We start from the raw sequence: 22,750 nt of genomic DNA, 5'->3' as shown, positions 1-22,750 counted from the left end.
CTGAGGCGGCCAGAAGATGCAGAGCGTAGGGGTCTTGAGGGTGTGTAGTTAGAGACCATCCTCCTCTCCCCCACCATCGCTAGAGTCCAGCTCCACCCCAAGCACGCTACTGGCCTTCCAGCAGGTCACAGCGTACAAGAAGGCTCCCGCCACCACCGATTCGTAGAACATCCTCAACATCCTTGTACAGACATTGAAGGATCTCAGGCTTCTGAGGAAGTAGAGTCGGCTCTGGCCCTTCTTGTAGAGTGCCTCTGCGTGTTTTGACCCGTTCAGTTTGTTGTCAATGTGCACACTGAGGTATTTGTAATCCTCAACCATGTTCACATCGACTCCCCTGATGGAAACGGGGGTCATAGGTGCACTCCTCCTCCTCCCCAGCTCCTCAACCAGTTCCCTGGTCTTCGCCACATTTAGCTGCAGGTGGTTTTTATCGCACCATGTGACGAAGTCCACTACCAGTTCCCGGTATTCCCTCTCATCACTGTCCTTTATACATCCCACTATCGCAGAGTCATCAGAAAACTTCTGAAGGTGGCAGGACTCTGACCGAGAGAGAGGACTGTCCCCTGCGGGGCCCCGGTGGCCGGAATAACGCCCAAAACTCGCCGACAACGTGTCGTGTAATCTGCGCGGAGCCGTTGTTGCTCAACACCCATGCGCAGTAGATACCGGCATCTGCGTGCCCTCACCAACGTCCGGTGACAACGGAGCTGTCCCAAATAGCTGCAGCTACCATGTGTTGTCAAGTTATTGTTATAAGGACCCCAGTCCAAGCTACAACAGTCTGCATTCCCTTAACAATTGTTTGTATTGAGCCGTATTGTATTGTACCCATTATGCAATATGTTAAATAAGTTTACATCCATTCATTCTGCTAGCATTAACGATTGCATGAGCAGCTGGCTAACGGGAGCTAACGTTAGCTATCAGACCCTGTTAGCTCAAGCTCCTCTTTCAATCTTAACAAGCATTAAACAAAATGGCCCAGTCATCTATTCACTTTTGTTTAATACACGAGGCGTTGTCTCTAATGTTATCTAGCTACTGATAGCTCCCGATATCATCAGTTTGGTGCTGGCTGGCTAACGTGAGCTAGCGTTAGCTGCTAGCCACAATGCTATACTGTTATACTGGCATATTCCATTCATGTTAGCATGTAGCTAACAATGTAGCTAACAACATCACCGATCTTTTTTGAGACTAAACTATCCGCTCTTGGTGGTCACTTGTGTTGATGTTAGTTTTGTTTCATCAACAAATGAGGCAGAACACAGTGAATGTATCCGTTTTGTTTATTGCACTTTTATTACACTTTGCTGAAAAATAAGTGCTGCATTGGGTAAATAGGCATTTAAAGATGGCGGCTTGTTGACATTTTCTTTGCAGGAAGTGTATTGGCACATTCAAGTTCTGATTGGTTGAAAATTGCCTTCATGTTCGCCACCTACTGCCATCTACTGCTTTGGCATTGTACTACATCACTGTGCTCAGGAGGCAAAACAAATGTCTAACTCTGCTGCCACTACGTTGCCACCTGGAAAAGCGAAACTTATCTGAAAAACGAAACTAAAACACCCTAGGTGTAACTCCAGCCTAACAGACTGAAGTTTAGTTTTTATCCCAGGGCCATATGTGCACTAAACTCAGCTAAATTTTTAAACAACAGTCTCCTTGCACCCCCCCCCCCACGCACACACAACATTAAGAGATAGTGCAATTATATTTTATACCCCCCTGTTTTATTAATGTTATTTACGCCCCACCCCTGTTTTTATATTGTAACAACTGTAACAATGACAATAAATATCTATTCTATTCTAGTCTAGGTGAGTGTAGGCTCGGTTCAGCAGGTAGATGACTGCATCCTCTACCCCCAGTCGGGGCTGGTAGGCGAACTGGAGTGGGTCTAGGTGGGGTTTGATCACCGGGCGGAGTTGCTCCAGGACTAACCTCGCCATGGTCTTCATTATATGAGAGGTTAAAGCCACCGGCCTGTAGTCATTGGACGTGCTGGGACGCGGGCACTTAGGGACATGGACCACACAGGAGGTTTTCCACAGTGTCGGGACTCTCTGCAGGCTCATATTGAATATGTGCTGGAGCACATCACACAGCTGAGACTCAGAGGCACAGGTTTTGAGTAGCTTTGGGCTCACCCCATCGGGACCCGCAGCCTTGCCTGCATGTAACTTGCTCAGCTGTATACTCGCCACACTGTGGGGGGGGTCTCAGGTGATGGGGGGAGGGGCGGGTCTTCGAGCCACGGGGGGCAGGCAGGCTGCACCAGAGAGGGGGGGGGGGTAGTTGGTGAGAGGGAGGGGGTTGCTCGAGTTGAGGGGCTGAGAGGTGTGGGCAACTGGAGTAGTGTGGGGGGGGGGGGGGCAGAGACTAGCCGGGCCGCCGTATCAAACCTGTTGTAAAACAGGTTTAGCTCATTAGCCCGGTCTACATTGGCAGCGTGTGTGTAATTGATTGAACGTGTGAAAACCCTGAGGGTCATTCACCGCGACAGGGCAAGGTTGCCAAAGGACACTGGCTGCATGTTGTCCAGCTAACACGTCTCCCGAAGGCTAACCGGCCATGTCCGCTTCCATTCATTCTCGAAGACACTCCGATGTCACGAGACCGTCGCCATCTTGGTAACAAACGGAGCTCTACGATCAAATGTATGCGCTGAGCTCCGTTTTTATTACATATTTTATCACATTCTTGTTAATTTCATAACCTTTTCATATAATTTGTTTTGAAAATATTGAGGCCAACATGGCATTTCACTTTTTCGAAAGCCTTTCTGGTGATTCTAAGGCAAAAAAAAGGCATGTAGGGCCTAACAAAATTAATAGTTGGTTTCAGGTTGGTTGTCAGTTTGGCCATGGGTAGGTAGGGAATTTATTTTATTTTATTCTTTCCCACGGCGACTATGGATAGGGAATTTCTTTATTTAATTAAAATACAACAACATGGATGCATGTACTCTGCCAGCATGTTTAATATCCATAATACTAAATGTTTGACTAAGATTTCTATGAAACTTTATTCTTTATTTTTTTATAATTCTTTTAAAAAAAACTCATAAAATATATTGGGTCGCACCTAAATCGGCAGGGTTGGTCGGCAACCTGAAACCAACTATTAATTTTGTTAGGCCTAGGCTACGTGAAGAGAATGGACTAACGTTATATGGTGAAGTAGCTAGCAGCTAACATTTCTCTGCTGTTTACAGCCTCACAGCCAATACAACTTAATTTACGATATACATATTTGTTCCTTATTCTCACCTGTTATGAAATGGGTAGAGCAGACATACGTATGATTTGACTTGGGGGCCAGGGTCTGCTTTGATCGACTCTCCCGCCTGAGTCTACAACTCTACATGTACCCTCTTGATAGCCGCCAGCTATCCGTGATGCCTCAACTGGTATTATATAAAACTTTCGATTTGGATTTTTGATTATGTTATTACTAGTACAAAGCGTAACACAGCAGCTCTTTGGCATTGTGATGCACTGAAGAAAATTACCCTTGATTGTGTTTAATTTGCCGCTTTTCCGATCCGTTTCTGCACTAAAATGAACCGTACACAATGTACCCGGGGTGCATGTTTCCCCCACGCCGCAGTTGCCTAGCAACAACAGACAGGAAGTTGACTTCGAGAATTGTGCTAAGCGAGGCTAACATGCAGCCAGATAGCTTTCTACTGAACGCACAGAGAGGAAACTGGTATCCATCTTCTTGTCTCTCTCTGGAGAAGACGGTAAGCTAATTTACCAAAATATTGGCGTGTTCCTTTAAATAAAAGGTTTGAAATTAAGTATGTGTCCTTTGCCAACCTTGCCCTGTCGCGGTGAATGACCCTCAGGGTTTGCACACGCTCAATCAATTACACACCGCCAGTCCAAGATGCCAAGTGAAAACACACACTGGTAGATCAACCCCCTCCCCCCCACTAAATGCTAGACAAAACTGTTAAAAGGAACATTTCAACATTTTGGGAAATACACTACGTTCACACTGCATGCCTTGAGGTCAGAACACACCAATCCGACATCAATGAACTATCACAGACGAAAGGTGACGCCTATAGTCTCCCGTCACCTGTTCCCTTGGGCCGACAGATATCACACTTTCTGTGCCTGCGTGAGATGAAATAACTCCACACCAGCATGTGGCGATAGTCTGTCATCAAGGGGGAAAACAGAAGACCACTTGATGTAAACAAGCCATTTGCTACCATTACACACCGTTTTGCTTTGCTTGAGTATCACCTCAAATACTTATGAAGTAAACACCTCACTGTCCCTCCACTGACCACCTCCATCACAGCTGTCTTCCATGTTTGTATTCACAGAATAGTGATGAATGTCAATCTAGAGTGACGTAAAAGACGCATGAATTCTGACATGACTGTTCAGACTGAGCTCACATTGAAATAAGAAATCAGACCTGTATCTGATTTTAGGACCACATAGGAAAGTGGCCCAAATCAGAATTGAAAAGATCAGATTCCATGTGATTTATGCTGTTCACACTATATGAGCAAAAGAAAAATCTGATTTGGCCCACTTTTGCCTACAGCGTGAACGTAGCCTTACTTGCCATCTTCCCCAGAGTCAGATGAGAAGATTGATATCGGTTTCATCTCCGTGTGCCACGTCAGTCTTGGGAATTAGGCTAGCTGCTCCCTACTGCTTCAAGGCATTGTGCTAAGCTAGGCTAGCATGCACCTGGATCTCTCTCTGGGGCTACTGGACACACAAGAGATGAAACTGATATTAAAGGGCCCCTATTGTCTTGGAAAGAGATCTTGGAAGAACTCGCAAACCTTCTCTTTTCTATCTAACATTTTCAACGGTAAGTTGAATATAGGATATTGCTGGACCTTGAGTCATATTTGATCTGCAACGCCTACTTCTGACAGTTTGATCTGAAATTCCTTTGACAGTAGGCTTGTGCACCATGAGATGTATGATAAAAATCAGCTCACTCGTTACAGGCACAGAAACAGCCCGTTTTCTTTTTCTCAGCAAAAACCTTCAAAGACATGTTTAGAGGACCTCAAACACCTATATTAACTTGTTGAAAAGGACTACAATATGGGACCTTTCATCTTCTTGTCTGACTCTAGGGGAGATGGCAAATAACTTCTCGGAATGTCTGACAATTAGGTGCGTCTGACTCTTAACCACCAAAACCTGGACTACAATGGATGACGTATATCATGCCAATAGGGCACCTTGTGTATACTGCACCATGTATACGGTTTGCTTTTACTCTTACTCATAGTATACATTCAGATTCGGGCGGCTACGTGGCGTAGTGGGCAGCGACTCCAGGTCGGTTGGTGCGCCTGCGCAGTAGAATCAGGAAGTGTCGGGGGCAGCGTGAGCCTCCCACGCGTTACTCCTCGCCACTGAGAGATCGAGCTGCGCAGGTGAAAAGATGCGACTGCTGTTACCTCAAGTACCGGAGGGGACTTGTGCTATGTATGACTTAGTCCACATTGCAGCCGGCTTGTGGGAGGCAAGAAACAGCGTCCGTGACAGGGGAGGGTTGAATTGGATGATACGAAATTGGGATGGGAGAAAATATAGAAAATGGGAGAAAAAGTGGATAAAAAAAAAAAGTATACATTCAGATTCAAATTCTTTATTGTAACATATAATATAACTGATCCTCATCTGCACCTTTGTTTACAGTTTATTTTTCTCATATTTTTATATTCAGATCTAGGCTAATTATATTGCCTATATTTGTCTTTCTACCATTACCCTGTCCATACCTGTACCTCCCCTCCCCCCTGCTGCTATGACACCTGAATTTCCCCAAGGGGATCAATAAAGGAATATCTTATCCTATCTTATCGTATAAATGTACCAGTGTGTTCCTTTAAGTAAATTGCTTTACAAAAACAACAGTTCGTATTGCAACCCAGGCCTTATTCCTTTCATTGCTGCTCCAAAGACTGACCAGTCATAATATAAACAGCTGTTGCGATGTCCTACAAAGCTCTTTTGTTGTTTCTAATGCTAAGAAAACTAATACTTGCTCTCAATAACAGCAGGCAGACAGATTTAGCTTTCAGTGGCATAAGGGAAGACTGCTTCCACACTGGAAAGTTGGAAATTGTGGATTAATGTGCTGCTTAGACGAGCCGCTGAGAAAAACACTATCTCTATGGTGGAGATACGGATATTTTATGCTATTTAACACTTATTTTAACTAAAAGAACACCACACAGCTCCTTTGTAAGAGTCGAAGACAAATGTTAAAAAATGTCCAGTCCAGTCCATTTTTCCTAGACTCTTAAGAAACACGCCAACATTTTGGGAAATTAGCTTAGTCTTCTCCAGAGAGAGAGACGAGAAGATAGATACCGGTTTCCTCTCTGTGCATTCAGTAGAAAGCTATCTGGCTGCATGTTAGCCTACGTAACTTAGCACAATGAATGGAAGCGGACATTAGTTGGACAAGCCTAGGCATTGTCCAACTAACACCTCTCCCGAAGGCTAACCGGTCATGTCCGCCTCCATTCATTGTGCTAAGCTAGGCTAACATGCAGCCAGATAGCTTTCTACTGAACGCACAGAGAGGAAACTGGTATCTATCTTCTTGTCTCTCTCTGGTGAAGACGGTAAGCTAATTTCCCAAAATGTTGCCATGTTCCTTTAAAAAAAAAGGAGCTGCAAGTGTTTTTTTTTGTTAAAATAAGTGTTAAATAGCCCTACATTCTGACAGCCATCACTGATACAGTGTCAGTGTCTGGTCAGTAACATGGGTCTCCCAGTCCCTCTGCTCTACAGTCAAAACAAAATACATTTCCAAGTATCCTGTTCCCACTTTATCCAATCAGGAGAGAGAACAATTGATATTTTTACTTATTTCAAGAAATATTGCCAAGCCAAATTTGCTGTCAGATTATTTTACTTATTTCAAGCAGATATTTGCTTAAAACTAGTTTGTATTTCTTATTTTTGCAGTGTGGAGTTCTCTCTCCTGCTGATGGATAAAGTGGGAACGGGATACCAGAAAATATATTTTTTTGTTTATTGTTTAAAATTGTTTATTGCAGAGCGACTGGGAGAACCATATACTGACCAGACACTCTATATCAGTGATGGCTGATTGATTTATTGATTGAAAATTGTATTAACAGATTGCAGAATGGGTACAACAATACAGTACGGCTCAATACACAATTGTTAAGGGGATGCAGACCAGAGAAAGACATTCGTCTTGTTTACACCAGGGTCCCCCATTATCAATTAATCTTAACATAAATGACATACAGATAGACAGTACTGCTACATCTAGATATTTATGACATACCAGATTTACAAATACAGTACTGTTTGTGATACAAAAAGATGTCGGAATATTATTTACGGAGCTATTATTTTAACGTGTAGACCATGTATTTGAACAAAACCAATACCACACAGCATCTTTAAACTTAGTTTTAAGACTTAAAACTTGACCACACCTGTGGTCATCATGGCACCACGCATGCAGATGCCAAAGGTTATCATTCCCTAGACCTCTCAGACATCTGCTGAGATTACTGAAAACCTACAACGGCTATACTGAAGACAGCTGTGTCCACTCCACCGCTGGTATCAAAAGAAAACGTCTGTGTCAACATTTGTTTTACATTAACATTTAGCCGACACTTTTATCCAAAGCGACTTACAAGTTCTGTACAACAAGTCAGCAGGAAGCAGGGTACAACTCTGGGAGCTATAAGAGTCAGTGATATTGTTCGTCAAACAGTGTCGAACTACAGTCTTGAGTGGGTGCATAGTACTAGACTACTAGTATAGACATATTAGCATAATGGGTAGTAGAGGATCTAAATTCTAAAGGCAATATTTTGCTATATGTTTTTAGCATATAGCAAATGGTTATGGGTCCCTTCTCTGCACAAAGAGAAAGGAACGAACCACTATCTTGTCGACTATCTGGGACATCTGAGGAAGCAGAGAGAGAGTCACCAACACCATGATACAACTACTGTAACACCCAGTCTCAGGGGAACAGCTGCGTTAAAAGGACAGCAAGGAGCAGTGGTAAATAGGGGAGGAGGGAACAGGATGACGACCCCCCCCCCTTTTTACACATTGGTGAGCCGTTTGTTATTATGATAAGACGTTACTTTTGACAACGGAGCACATATTCACAGATGGTTGACAACACACATCACGAACAGGCGAACACGACTGATTGTTTGAAAATTGTATAACAGATCGAATAATGGGTAGAGTAGCCTACAGACAGTACGCAATTGTCAAGGGGATGCAGACCAGAGAAATACTTTAGTCTTGTTTACATCAGGGTCCCCCATTTTCACTTTTCACGATTCACTTTACCCGAGCAGAGCTCCCCCGTCCTAGTGGCAGAAGTGTGACCTTTCCTAAACCTAGGAATGCCGTAATAAATAATAAAATAACGTTCCTATGCGAGAATAATAAGAAGAAATCCCTCTTTGATAGGTCCTTCCCCTGCTGTAGCCTGACAGCTCTTTGGGTGTCGTATAGCTCTGGCTGTGTGTGGAGCCTAACCCCTAATAATATCAGACTGTCAAACTTGTCCTGACATAACCCGATCACCAGGAATGTCTCACTTTTAAAGTTGACTGGAGACAAGAGTGCCACGTCCCGGCCCCCTCCCCCACCGAGAGGGGTTTTTCTTTTGGGTAGCACCACGGTCGGCGGGAGCACCCCCATTGATTGAAAACTTTATTAACAGATTGCAGAATGGGTACAGTACAGCTCAATACATACAATTGTTAAGGGGATGCAGACCAGAGAAAGACTTTCGTCTTGTTTACATTCAATACACGACATACAGATAGACCCATCAACACAGCCTGGCCTCCACACAGCAGGTTCAGATATTAATGACTGTAAAGAGAGACGTTGCAAATGTGAAAACACACAAACGGAAGCGGATCTACTAGTAGTCGGTCCAAGTAAACCCATCTCCCTCTCTAACGAGGTTTCCTTGGCAGGAATAGCAGCACCATCATCACCACACTAACATTGTTGCAATGGCCCCTTACTCTGTAGGTTACTAAGGGTGTGAGTGACCTCTGACCCCAGCTCTGGCCAGTGTAAAAATGTGTACAGTTTCTAGACTTGGGCAAAGAGAGAGGAAAAAGTTGGGCCTGCTGCAGAAAGAAAGATCGGGCTTGTTGTTGCAGGAGCTCGACTCCCGTTTGACCCGCAGAACCCGTTCGGTTTCACCGATTACAGCGAGACCAGGTCAAGTCGCAACAAGCGAGGATACCGGCAGCAGCGTTGTTTCGCTACTGTTATCGATTCGCACGCATCGATTGGCGATCAGCTGGTATCGCGACTGTGAGACACAGCTAATAACGGTACTGCGGCTCTGAGTGATCGCTGAAATAACTGAGGACGTTTCTAGACGAGACTCTTATTAACACGCCAGCTTCGGTCCTGCGGTCCTCTTTAAAAAAACGATATCGCAATGTTACCTGTCGTTCGGAAGAGGGCTGATATTCCCACGTCGTTGCCTTGCGTGGCTCACCAACAACAGATCCTCCTCAGACTGGTGGTCGGCTCGGATGATCTCGGATCCCTCTTGGTCCAGTTACACAGTCGCCCACTCTTGAATATTTTCTGCACTGGTGTCGCCACCTGGCGGCTGCAGGGGGAATCGTCTCAGCTGGGGTGCGTTCCATTGATTGATTGATTGATTGATTGAAAAGTTTATTAACAGATTGCAGAATGGGTACAGTACAGTACAGCTCAAAACATACAATTGTTAAGGGGATGCAGACCAGAGAAAGACTTTCGTCTTGTTTACATCAGGGTCCCCCATTTTCAATTAATCATAACATATATGACATGAGTCAGACACACGACATACAGATAGACAGTACTGCTACATCTATACATTTATGACATATCAGATTAGCAAATACAGTACTGTTTGTGATACAAAAAGTGTCCAGAAAAAGAGTGTATATACATTTGACGTAGAAACTGTACATTGGAGGAGGTTGGGTGGGTGGGTGGGGGCTGTACATTGGAGGTGGGGGGGGGGGGACACTGTACACTGTACATTGGAATACTGACAACGCCATACTTGGTCATTTACTGTACAACTGGGTTAGGACATTTGTAGGGGCCAGTTTTGAATTGCAGTCTCCCATAGGTGTTCTTTCCACCACGTGTCGTGGGGTTAAAATTATAAGATAATAAGATATTCCTTTTTTGATCACATTGGGGGAAATTCTGGCGTCATAGTGGGAGGGGGGAGGGGAGGTACAGGTATGGGCAGGGTAACAGTAGAAATACATAATAAGATTAGATCTGAATATAAAAAATACGAGAAAAATAAACAGTGTAAACAAAGGTGCAGTTGAGGGTCTCTATGCCCAATCGGTTATATTATGTTACAATAAATATAGGCAATACAAAAATAAAGGATTCTGAATATACAAGGGTCGACTCTAAACACGTTTAGCAATTATGCTACATCAATGTGGAATGCCCTACCCACAGCCGTAAAAAAAATGTCAAAGAGCACCTACGGGAGACTGCAATTCGAAACTGGCCCCTGTAAATGTCCAAACCCCCACTCCAGTCCCACCCACCCACCCCCTCCTAATGTACATTTCCCTCCCCCTCGTATGTATATATTTACTCTGTTTAACAGTACTGTATATTTGCATATCTTGTATGTCACAAATGTAACAGTACTGTATATCTGTATGTCATGTATGTCTTAAATGTCATGATTAGATTAGTTTAGATGATTAGATTAGATTCGTATATCTGTATCTGTATGTTGTGTATGTCATAAATGTCATTATGAATTGAAAATGGGGGACCCTGATGTAAACAAGACGAAAGACTTTCTCTGCTCTGCATCCCCTTGACAATTGTGTCTATTGAGCTGTACTGTACCCATTCTGCAATCTGTTAATTAAAATGTTCAATCAATCAATCAATGTCAACCAGAGCAACCATGTCGGTATGTTCTCCAAATAACCACTAGATGGAGTCAAAGCAAGCCATTTGGTGAATCGTGTTCCAAACTACTGATGAGCACTCAAAGATTTTAAAAATATAAAAGGGTCAATATCACCATAGAGTGCCTTTCAACCCTCACAATACTCAGAAATGTTTATCTTAATTTCCCATTCCCTTTATGTCTTATCATAAATAGTAGATACTCAAGTTGTAGAAATATATATAAGCTGAGCTCCCACACATATTTTCAGATAATTATGGGCATATATTCGCAGAATAAACCATGAGATATGTCCACCCTGTCATGGACATAATACATTACTGTTAAATATGTTTTCATTGCAATATTAAGATGAAAATTACTTTTTCAGAAAGGTATGATGTCCCTTTCCTGAACAGGGTTATTTGTTTGCTTTAAATTATAAATAAATAAAAGATTTTATGTAAACCATCTGTTTTTAAAAGACACACATACAATTCGCACATATATATTTTATAATTAGGAGAAAACTGTGATATTTGGATGCAGTTTTTTATTTGCATATTATTGCCCCCCACTTAGCTATTGAACACACTAGATTATTTAAACATATCTCACAGTATGATTGAATTATTATTAAAAAATATCAAGATGACAGGGTGGACCAGTGCATGACAGGGTGGACCAGCACATGACGGGGTGGACACATAAAGCAGAACACACAAAGCATCACAAAATATGAAAATGAAACATTTATTCAACTTTGAAAATGGGTACATTCTCAATCTATTTGAAATAAATAATTTACCATAGAACATACCACACACCATAGAACATACCATAGAACATATCACATACCATAGAACATACCACACACCATAGAACATACCACATACCATAGAACATAGCACATACCATAGAACATACCACACACCATAGAACATACCATAGAACATATCACATACCATAGAACATACCACACACCATAGAACATACCACATACCATAGAACATAGCACATACCATAGAACATACCACACACCATAGAACATACCATAGAACATATCACATACCATAGAACATACCACATACCATAGAACATAGCACATACCATAGAACATACCACACACCATAGAATATACCACACACCATAGAACATACCATAGAACATACCAAATCCCATAGAATATACCACACACCATAGAATATACCACATACCATAGAACAGGGGTGGCCAACCAGTCAGAGACTAAGAGCCACACAAATTACTAGGGGTGGGACGATACATCGATCCAGATCGATACATCGATGTAATTATCAACAATCGAATCGGATCGATGCGATGTAATAAGATCGATTCATATCGATACTCTTATTTTGAAAATCCTGTGGCGAGTCTCATATCCGCCCAAGAACAACAGCAGTAGCTCCATGTGTGTAGATGTTACAGCATAGCATTCTCCCTTTCTGTGTGTGTGTGTGTCAGATGAGGTCAGAGGAGTTTGATGTTTAAATGTTATTTAAACATAAACAATATAATACATAATAAATGTAGGCCTATTCATGATCATGCAACATCAACAAATTGTTGTAGGAACGGTTTGGGAGAGGGAGGTTGTGAGTTTTGAGTTCCAAAAAATGTAGCTTAAAGTTTAAAGCTCAATATATAAAAACGTGGCACTTTACAGTGAACAGGAGGTCTATTTGTATTAAAAACAATAGATTGATTTTCCTTTAAATGTCTGGAAGAGCTCAAAAATACAAATGTCAAATGATATTTTCATTACCTTTTTTTTGTTGATCTAAATGTTACTGATTGTGTTAAATGGGCATATGATATCATCTCATATCGATCGCAGGCACCTGAATCTAATCGTATCGTATTGTATCGTGAGAGACTTTGTGATATCGGCAAATATCGTATTGTTGTCCAAAGAATCGATATCGTATCGTATCATGATGAAACTGGTGATTCCCACCCCTACAAATTACTGTGGTACCACAAAGAGCCACACCATATACCAGCGTTTCTCAACCTTTTTTTTCAGTCACGGCACCCTTCATGTGTTTATAGGTGAGGGGCGTATCTCGACCCAGCACTTCAGTAGGGCACAGAAGGGCACCAAAAACGATGAAGAGGGAGCGCGTAGCGCGACCGCGAAAAAAATTTGGCCGTTTTTGGCCGGTTTGTGGGCGAAAATGGGTGGATTTTGTAACTATTTTTTTTAAACTTTATTTCGGTTTTAGGGTTAGGTTAGGGTTATGTTATTTAATTATTTGGGGGAGCCAGCCCCCCAAACTCCTGAAATGCATAGAAATCTATGAAATAAATAAAACAATCTGACATTTATATTAAAAAGAGCTAGCCCCCCAAACCCCTAAAATACATAGAAATCTATGCATTTTGGAACAGTTACTATATATATAGTCAAGAAAGCATTTAGTCATACTTTAAAGTGCTTTACTTGCATTGAACATTGCATTGAACATTGAACATTGAGGAGACATCATTAGAAAGCACAATGTATGTTTCCATAGTTACGCAGATTACACACAATTGTACATCTCCGCTGAACCAAATTATCACACAGCTATAAACTCCATTTCCGCCTGTCTCTTAGCAATAAACAAATGGATGACGAACAACTTCCTAAAATTAAATGAGGGCAAAACTGAAATCCTACTAGTCGGTCCTATAACAAAAAGAGAAATGTTACAGAGCAATATGGGGCAACTTACTCCTTGGATCAAACCCAAAGTTACAAGTAAATAACCTACACTGGCTTCCGGTAACATTTAGAATTGATTTCAAGGTCCTCCTCCTTATATACAAAGTATAAACATTGCGATCATCTACTATTGAAGGTTCCAAGCCACAGTCTAAAGAAAATCGGGGATGCAGCCTTTGCTAACTATGCACCAAAGTTATGGAACACACTACCTATGGACATTAGGGAAGCTAGATCTCTTAATATTTTCAGAAATAAGCTAAAAACGTACCTCTTCACCATAGCCTTCTAATACACCCCGCTGTTGATTGTACTGTAGCACTATTTTACTCTGGCCATTCTATTGCATAATTTTACTATCTATTCTACTATTCTATTATTGCACTGTATTATTGGTGTGCAAACCAGTCAACTTACAAAAAAGAGCCTGTTGGAGGATTTCAACAAGATAAATGCGACAACATTGCAAAATATTTCACTATAATATTTCAAAGTGAAGTAAAAATATTATAATAATTATTTGATCATGTTAAATGATCATTTGATCATGTTAAAAAAGGGGAAATAAAAAACATTTGTAAAAAAGAATATATATATATATATATATATATTTTTTTTAATCAGTGGGGCACAGATGATCATCAGTAGGGCACGTGCCCTACTGATAGTGGTCTAAATACGCCGATGGCCACCTCTGGCCTCTGAAGTTGCTAATGTCTTTTTTATTTGGGCCTCACAGGGTTAAAAGTACCCTGTGAGACCCACGGTTGCAAAATTACAAAATCACTTTTAGCCATTTAAAAAAAGAATGTTTATTTAAAAAATGTTAAAGGGGAACTATTTGACTATTTCTTTCACTATTTGGGCACTTTTACACAATTCCTGTGAGTCTATGGAACACCTAGGTTTTTTTCAAATGGTGAGGTAAGTACCACGTCCTTCCTTCCTCTAGATTTAACGTACGGTTTGTATTTCTAATCAAGTACTCAAAAACCGCATTTTTCTATCTCAAGATCTTAAGCCGTTTTGACTCAGGCTGGGCTCCAACCACTGTGTGGCCTGGTGCCAACTGCCACATCAACTGCCACATTATTATGCAGCTGAGAAATCTCTGACATCACAGATATGCAAATTTTCAGATGACTCAGTTCAGTGAGGGTGAATATTGTGAGAGGAGAATTGGAAGAATGCGCCAATATGAGAATTAGAGACATAGATCATATTAATATAAGTCCACATAGCTAGGAAACAATGCTAAACGCTGAAAAGGCCATTTATAAGATAGTTCCCATTTAAGCACATGTATAGTCAATTGGTCCTGTTGTTCAGCCTCACAATGCTATTTGATAGTAAATGTGTTTATTATGTCCCACCCTCTGGCCTCTGAAGTTGCTAATGTCTTTTTAATTTGGGCCTCACAGGGTTAACCTCTTAAGCCCGAGATATACAGTAAAAGTGTATATTTTCAGCATTACGTTTGTTTACCAATTATTTTAACTGTTATTAGTGAAATATAAGATTATAGAAATCTCAGGGCATTGAGTCGGAAACCGGCGCATATTGACAGGAGAAAGTGGCACATCCAAAAGTGAGTGTAGTCTTTTGAAGGAAGAGACGCAGGGCTTTCAAATTTTGAAAAACGACCCTACCCAGCTCACACCAGCCCCTGTCAATCATCTGACTTCTGGATTAACTTTTTTATTTCTCTTATTTTTTGGGATTATCTCCCACAAACCTGAACGTTATTGCCATAAAACAGAACGCAGTTAGTTTCTCTACCTTTCTGTGAACGTCTTGCAAAAAACGGTGTTGCAATATGATGAAAAATGGTGGAGAAATTCCCTAGATTCAGATACCAAGAACATGCAAATGGACCATTTAAAAAAGAAATTAAATGTTTATTCTACGTCCTTGTGGAATGAGTAACATAAAAAAAAAAAAGTAAAAAAAAAAAATTATAATGTTTTTTATTTTTATTTTTTTTTATGGATGGAAGAGCCGCACATTGACGGGCAAAGAGCCGCATGCGGCTCGCGAGCCACGGGTTGGCCACCCCTGCCATAGAACATACCACATACCATAGAATATACCACATACCATAGAACATACCACATACCATAGAACATACCACATACCATAGAATATACCACATACCATAGAACATACCACATACCATAGAATATACCACATACCATAGAACATACCACATACCATAGAATATACCACACATACCATAGAACATACCACATGCCATAGAATATACCACACACATACCATAGAACATACCACATAGAACATACCACATACCATAGAATATACCACATACCATAGAACATACCACATACCATAGAATATACCACATACCATAGAACATACCACATACCATAGAATATACCACATACCATAGAACATACCACATACCATAGAATATACCACATACCATAGAACATACCACATGCCATAGAATATACCACACACATACCATAGAATATACCACATACCATAGAACATACCATAGAATATACCATAGAATATACCACTCTCTGAAGGATCTCTCCTCTCATCGGTCTCGGCATGACCAATGTCCCTCTTAGGACAAGTCCATTTCGCTCTGACAGCTCTGATTTCACTGGGACATAGGATCTCGCCTCGATAGGCACCTCGGCTAGGTGTTCAGGCCATCCCTTTTTGATGAGTCTGGCGACTGACAGCAGTTCGGCCTCAGCTGCTGTGGCCGCTCTGATCTCGTCCATCTTGCTTGCGGACGCTGGGATCCCCTCCATTACACTAACCACATAGCATGCCACCTCACGCTGTGTGTCCAAGTCTGCACCTATGTTGGCCATTGGGCTGCATGACAGAGTATCTGCGACGACCAGAGTCTTTCCAGGAGCATACTCTGCCACCGCATTGAACCTCATGAGCCTCATGAGGAGTCGCTGGCATCGGAGAGGCACATTGTCCAGGCTGCGAGTGTTAATGAGAGGTACAAGGGGCCTGTGGTCAGTTATTAGCTTGAACTGGTCCAGGCTACTGAGGTACCGGTCGAACCTCTTGCACGCCCACACGCCCGCCAGACCTTCTTTTTCAATCTGGGCGTAGCGCGTTTCTGCTTCGGTGAGGCATCTTGAGCAGTACGCCACAGGTTTCCACTGCTCACCATGAAGTTGAAGTAGCACGCCCCCTAACCTGTAACTGCTTGCGTCTGCAGACACGACGGTGGGCTTGCTCACGTCATAGAAGGCGAGTACTGGTGCTGTGGTCAACATCTCTTTGATCCTCTGAAAAGCTGTTTGCTGGGCATAATTCCATGCCCATGCATTCTTGTGCTTCAGGAGCTCATACAGCGGCTGTCCTACTGTTGAGAGGTCTGGGACGTACCTGCCGAGATAATTCACCATTCCCAGCACCCTCCTCAGCTCCTGCATATCTGTTGGCGGCGCCAGCTGCCGGATAGCCTCCACTTTCCCTGGGTCAGGCCGGATCCCGGACTGGTCGATGATGTGCCAGAGAAACCGTAGCTGACTTTGCTTGATGGAGCACTTTTCTCGATTCAGCTTCAGCCGTCTCTATGCGCTGCATCACCTCCAGGCGACTGTCATGCTCCTTTTCTGTGGCCCCATAGACGAGAATGTCTTCCATAAAGATCTTGACGCCCTCTAACCCGTCCAGGGTCTCCATCATCTTCCTCTGGAAGATTTCAGGCGCGCTTGTGATCCCGAATGGCAGTCGCTTGAAGTTGAACCTGCCAAACGGCGTGATGAAGGTGGTGAGTTTACAGCTGTCTGGGTGCAACGGGATTTGGAAGAATCCACTGGCGGCATCGAGTGACGTGAAGACTGTGGCCCCGCTTAGCTTTGCTGTGATCTCATCGGTAGTGGGCAGGGTGTACTGTTCTCTTTTAACAGCCTCGTTCAGCCTCTTGAGATCCACACAGATGCGGGCTTTGCCTGTGCTCTTCAGGACCGGCACCATGGGTGCACACCAATCGGTAGGCTGTGTCACCCTCTCGATGATGTCGTTCCCCTCCATCCTCTGGAGCTCCTCCATGACCTTCTGCAGCATAGGGAGAGGTACACGTTGCGCTGTGTATACAGCGTACGGCTGGGCGCCACCTTTCATCAGTATTCTTACTGGTTCAGTTTGTAATGTCCCATGCCTGCCTGCAAATGTAAATTTTTCCCGCTGCTGCTCACCATTTCCTCCACTCTTCTCACTAGATTCATTTTCACTGATATTGGCCTGCTGAGTAGGTTGTTTACTGTAGGCCCCCGGATGACATAAGCTGTAAGTGGGTGTGTCTTACCCTTGTAGGTCACAGTGCTCTGGATCTGTCCTATGCACTGCAGCTCGCCACCTGGGCTGTCCAGTGGTATTTCCGCAGGCTCCAGCGGTCTGTTTGGCATGAGTGAGTGGTAGGTCTCCTCACGAATGATGCTCACATCCGCCCCAGTGTCGATTTTGAACTTGACCGGTGTGGAACCCATCAACACCTTGACGGCCCACTTCTTTGGTGACCCACCTGCTTTACTCACTTCCCACATGTAGTACCCATCTTCTGACCCGGAGTCCTGCTGTTGTTGCTGCACTTCTTTTTGTTCTCTGACCTCACGTACTGCTTTCCTATTCCTACACACTTTGCTCCAGTGCCCTACTTTGTCGCAGGTATTACATGTGGACTTTTTAGCTGGACAGTTCTCATCTCTACTGTGCCACGCTTTCCCACATTGTCTACATTGTCCTATGTCACCCCCTTGTGGCTTACCCTGGCTGCCATTGCCTTTGTAGCGCTTGTTGTGAGTGACCTTGTGTATCGACCAGCCTCCAGCTGTCTCTCCTTGCATGCTGATCTGCGAAGCAACCTCTTCAGACTGCCTGACCGTCTCTATGGTCAGCACGAGTGTCAAGTCCCTTGTCGGCTGCAACTTACGGGAGACTTATTCTCCGACTCGCTTCCCATAGCATATATCAGACTGCTAACCTGCACGGCACCATCTTTCTTATCCAACTTGGTAGCCGTTCTGAATCTCACAAAACGTTGCTTCCAATCGGGCCATTCTCCTGGTTTGTCGAAAGGAAAACTCGCCGGTGGGTGAAATTTTGCCATTTCTGTCTACTTTACTTCTGACACCATTTATTGTCGATTAATCGTCTGGAGGCTTTGACTTGGTGCGAGCTCTGCTAATTTATTGACAACTTCCGTATGCAGTAACCCACTGACTCATTCACGTTCAGTGTAACAATATAACTCCAGATCAATGCGCAGGCCTTAGAACTACCCACGTATATCTTATATACTTCCATATATGACAGTATGCTTAATAACATTAGAGTTAGAGCGTTAGAGAGAAAATAGTTATTTCATGTTTATTAAGGCTTTATTAATGCATAATGATGCTACACTTAATATACAACTTGACCCAACAAGGAATAAGCAATAATATAGACTAATATGACCTAGTGTGTGTGTGTGTGGTTGAGTCCATTATCAAAGGGATGATAAATTAACATCCATCTACAAATTACAAATTAACTATATGTCCACCCTGTCATGTGTATGTCCACCCTGTCGGGTCTAAGTGGTCGACAGGGTGGACATTTTGGGACAACGATAGGGTGGACATTTTGAGCTTCAGTTAGCATATTAGCTTACAACAAACTGTGACTAGCTAACTAGCTAGTCTGGTTGTTGAAGAGAATTTGGTATAGTTAAACTTACATATTTTGAAAATATTGTATTCTAATCACTTCCAGCATATTTTATGCTGACAGGGTGGACATGTTAAGCTTGGTCAGAGCAAGTAAGCAAACTTATAGAAAGAAAATGTGTCAATAGGAAAGTCAGCTACTCATTCACCTCAGCCATTGAATTACCCGCCACTGAAGAGAGGAAAAAACTGTCGTTGTGATGTCACTAGAGTGGATAGCCTTTTCTTAAAGGGGCGGATTCCCCAATATGACAGGGTGGACAATCATTTAAAGGACACACACAAACTCTTATTTTTTTAGTATAAATACAAATATTAATTTTGTTAAATAAGATAATACACTTAAGTTGAGTAATATCTTATTTAACTAAATAATATTATGAAAACAAAATAATTATTTTTTTGGATTTGACTATTTTTTACGCACATTGAAATTGAATGAGCAGTGCATGGGACATAGCAAAACAGCATGCATCCTCTCATACAAAACTGAAAAAAAATCTGGAAAATGTATTTAAAGAGCCAGGTAATGCTTTTTTATTAATATAAAGACTTAGCCCAATATACCAAACCCTTTCATAATAATCTTTATGTTAAATTGACATGACAAATGTATTATTTATGTACAGGACACCAAAAGGCACCCTACAGCGATATTGACCCAAAAACGTTACATTTTAAATTTGTTTTAGAATCGTAGAGACTGAATTATGATTCTCGACCATCGTCAAAATATAGAAAAGATTTAGTAGCCTAGCCACCTTATATATATATATATATTAGATTCAAATGAATTGTCATTATACAGCAGTTTAAGTTTGGCATCCAACCAGAGTGCAAATGTAACAGTAAAGTGCAATACTAATACAATGTACAGGTGATTACACTGTGTATAAAATATATAAATTAGTACTACTGATTGAGTAATAGTGCTAATCAGATGTATGTACATAGTTTTAGTATTAATATGTACAGTGATATACTGGTATAAAGACAATATAAAACATATATACACTATATTTAAACTATATACAAAAAATCTCTAAAAAAAAAAGAAAAAAAAGTAAACATGGTGGTAAGTTGGCAAGGTGAGGTAAAGATAGTGAAAGTCTAATCAAATGAAGTAAGTCCTGTTCTATTCAAATAGTATAATTTCTATAGCCTATGGAGATTTGTTAGTCTAGTACTGACTACAGTCATTGTCACAGGATGGCAGCACACTGCCACTCGGACTCAGACACAATTCCACACCCGTGATGATCCGCCCTCGTTCATGTTCCTAATGATACATGAATGTAACATGATGCAGACTTGGAGTTCTTTCCTCCACCCTGCTGCCCCGCTGGCTGAGTGATGGGACGCTGTGCCTGTGAGGATGCTGCCGCTACATTATAATATAACCTAGACTTTCCGTTACACTATTGTGATTTTAGTTTTTCTTCACCATGTTGCGGGTTGTGGTAGAATCGGCTAAAGGTCTGCCTAAAAGGAGGGTCGGAACTCCTGATCCTATTGTATCCGTCATCTATAAAGGTATGATGAACTTCGGAGCTTTAAAATCCAATGTCCGTCTTTGTTATTCAATTCAGTGTCTTATCTTCGTAACTTTCAGAAATCGTGTTGAACATTTTTAGCCCGTGTTTAAAAACGAGAGATGATGCACTTTCAGTCAATTCAAGTGATTAAAAACGAAAAGTTATTGTAAGGCTGCTGTATGCTGTGTATTGTATGTGGGTTATTGTTCAGACTTGTATTGTCAATAGCCAACTAGTAAATTGGACAGGTAAGGCAGATACAATTTAACGTTCTTAAAATTCGACTTTTGGTCATTGGAAAAGATGTCTCCTAAACTCAGATTATATTACCGCGAATCCAAGATAAGAGGTTAGAGACGGTCCAGTCAACATGGCCATGGGCGTCTGTTTTGGAACGAATTGGCATAACGTTTGCAATTAGGTCTAATTACCCTCAACTGTTTCTGTGCCGCCTGAGCCAGAGCCGCGTTAAACCCGTTCAACTTCAACTGTGCTTGTTGTGGCGGAAGAAACACGCGGCATAGAGTTGCCCACCGAACAAGTAAACATGTGCCAACGTGTATCCAACCATGTTAATATGTAAACAGGGATTCAAATTTAGATTAATCAAAACTAAACTTCACTTTCAGACGAGAAGAAGAAAACCAAATCTATCGACAGTGAGCTGAACCCTGTATGGAATGAGGTAAATTAATCTATTCACTCATTCATGTACACACACACACACACACACACACACACACACACACACACTGATTGATTGATAACTTTATTAACAGATTGCAGAATGGGTATAGTACAGCTCAATACATACAATTGGGGATACAGACCAGAGAAATACTTTTGTCTTGTTTACATCAGGGTCCCCCATTTTCAATTCATCATAACATATATGACACACACGACATACAGATAGCCAGTACGTACGTACACACACACACACACACACACACACACACACACACACACACACACACACACACACACACACACACACACACACACACACACATAATGGGGTAAATCTACAGTTAGCTCGGGGTCTGTCATTCATTGATAACCGTGACCATGTGTTGACTTCTGCAAATACAGAGCCTGTTTGTTGCATTTAGCAGATTTTAAAGGTGGATCAGATGTTGTCATGTTTAGTCTACACTTACAGCACAGCTAATTGATTTGGGTCATGGGTCTTCTTCGTGACCTTCATACCACTTCAGACATGGGTCTCCCAGTCGCCTGAATACTTTCGACAACAAAGTCGTGTTTCCGCGTCTCTGATTGGCCAGGTCATGTGACATGTACGCCCAATCGTGGGACCGCAAGTTTCTACACTGGTTAAGCTTAGGCGCTCTTTCGAAGTTGGTTAAGGTTAGAGTTTGTCTTAGAGCATGGCGATAGAACGCCTGCCCTGATTCCAAACTCTAACCATAACCAACTGCGAAAGAGTCGCCTAAGCTTAACCAGTGATAAACTAGGCATTAGGTAGTCTGCAGGCTGTTAGACCAGGAAATAGGCGCCGAACTTGCTGTCCCACGATTGGCGCACATGTCACATGACCTGGCCAATAAGAGCGCAAAACTCGAACGCGGAAACAAACATTTTTTGTCGAAAGTATAGACGCCTCCCAGTCCCTCTACTCTGTAGTGAACAGAAACAAATAATTTTCTGGTATCCCTTCCCACTGTGCTGTCAATCACTGGCCTCTGCAGTTGATTGCCAATGCGGCATGGCAGGTGTGTGGGCTTTATTGCCACCTGATTGGTGTCAGGTGTGCAGTGCCTTTAAGTAGGTTTGGTTGACTG

General features: G+C 42.2%; 2 protein-coding genes across 2 annotated transcripts in view; one reads left to right on the top strand and one right to left on the bottom strand.

Moving 5' to 3' along the window:
• p4ha1a (prolyl 4-hydroxylase, alpha polypeptide I a) overlaps nucleotides 1–9,608 on the bottom strand; it is a 50,993-nt gene extending 41,385 nt beyond the window's left edge. The window contains exon 1 of the mRNA XM_084323755.1: nucleotides 9,494–9,608. The gene's annotated coding sequence lies outside the window, so the exon portion shown is untranslated. The remainder of the gene's footprint in view (nucleotides 1–9,493) is intronic.
• An 11,122-nt stretch (nucleotides 9,609–20,730) lies between these two features.
• Nucleotides 20,731–22,750, top strand: part of myof (myoferlin) — a 116,225-nt gene continuing 114,205 nt past the window's right edge. The window contains 2 exon segments of the mRNA XM_084323490.1: nucleotides 20,731–20,946; nucleotides 21,578–21,633. Coding sequence (XP_084179616.1) covers nucleotides 20,859–20,946; nucleotides 21,578–21,633 — 144 coding nt within the window. The 5' untranslated portion in view covers nucleotides 20,731–20,858.

This window comes from Notolepis coatsorum (genome assembly GCF_963971535.1).
Source record: "Notolepis coatsorum genome assembly, chromosome: 10".
NCBI lineage: Eukaryota > Metazoa > Chordata > Actinopteri > Aulopiformes > Paralepididae > Notolepis > Notolepis coatsorum.
This window is presented reverse-complemented; position numbering and strand designations above follow the sequence as displayed.